This window comes from Haplochromis burtoni, unplaced genomic scaffold (assembly GCF_018398535.1).
Source record: "Haplochromis burtoni strain Fernald_Lab_line unplaced genomic scaffold, NCSU_Asbu1 Contig_5964, whole genome shotgun sequence".
Lineage (NCBI taxonomy): Eukaryota > Metazoa > Chordata > Actinopteri > Cichliformes > Cichlidae > Haplochromis > Haplochromis burtoni.
The window spans coordinates 135-1422 of NW_024588325.1; the positions used below are offsets into that span (position 1 = coordinate 135).

General features: G+C 43.1%; 1 protein-coding gene across 1 annotated transcript; it reads left to right on the forward strand.

The window, feature by feature from the left end:
- Positions 1–279: 279 nt before the first annotated feature.
- LOC102304692 (rano class II histocompatibility antigen, B alpha chain-like) lies at positions 280–1285 on the forward strand (the record flags this gene model as incomplete). Its single annotated transcript, XM_005953598.2, has 3 exons — positions 280–346; positions 437–682; positions 1167–1285. Coding segments are annotated over exons 1-3 (417 nt in total), but the record flags the coding sequence as incomplete, so codon positions are not given.
- Between the last annotated feature and the right edge of the window lie 3 nt (positions 1286–1288).

A 1288-nucleotide genomic window follows, 5' to 3' on the forward strand; every position in this document is an offset into this window, starting at 1 on the left:
TAAAATAAAGTTGGTTTTATTTTGAAAATCCTCAGAGTGGAAACTGATCTGGCTGAACTTTATTTTGAAGAGTCTATAAATATTGATTATTGATTGGTGCTGTCTGTCAGATCATGTTCACCTCCAGCTGCTGTCTGCCTGGACACTGATGACATCATGAGCTGTGAGATCTGTGATTGGCTGCTGTGTGTTAGAGCTCAGCTGCACTTTCAGTCACTCAGAGTTCTCACACACACTCTGTGAGGTTCACACACAGACACACACACACAGAGTTTAACTGTCAGAGAGCTGCTGATGAAGGGGCTGCTCCTCTTCCTCTCCTGTGTCCTCTGTGTCTCTGCTGACGGTGAGTTTGTCTCTGTAAACAGCAGCTTATTGATCAGGTTATTGATCAGGTCATTGATCAGGTCACTGATCAGTGTTTGATGTGTTTCAGCTCTGCACAGTGACATTGCTGTTGGTGGCTGTTCAGAGTCTGATGGAGAGAACATGTATGGACTGGATGGTGAAGAGCTTGCCTACGCAGACTTCAACAAACAGGAGATGATCTACCCTCTGCCTCCTTTTATTGATCCTATGACTGTACCAGGAGGTTATGAATCATCTGTGGCTTTTCAACAGACCTGTAGAGAGAACATGAAGCTTTTTGGTAAAGGCATGAAGGACTACCCTCCAGAACAGGGTAAATACAACATGTAACACCTGTCTCACCTCACCTGTGTTTACCTGCACGCCCTGTAGAGTAACACACTGATGACATCATCAGCACTGATTTACTTTGTCCAATCAAACACAGCCAGCTTCAAACTGATTAAATATATGAAATCATTCCACCTTAAGCACATTCAGACTGATCATGTGTACAGAAACACTGACATGTTTATATTTGTGTTTATATTTCAGTATTTCTGAATGCAGTATTCTGCATTTACTGCAGATCACAGTTTATTTTATTTTCCTCCTCTTAGTTCCTCTGAAGCTGAACTGAGTCTGTCTGTAGTTTAACTTCATGATTCTGACCTCACTCGAGCTTGTCTCACACAGACAGTGATGACATCATCTGAGTGAACACCTGAACATTTTATTGATGTTTATTATCATCATGATCACCTGCTGATGGGAACCAGCTGAAGCTCTGATCCTCTGCCTGATGTGTTTGTGCACAGATGTTCCTTCAGCTGTGATGATCTACACCAGAGATGAGGTGGAGTTTGGAGAGGAGAACACTCTGATCTGTCACGTGACTGGTTTCTATCCTGCTCCTGTCAACGTCTCCTGGACCAAGAAC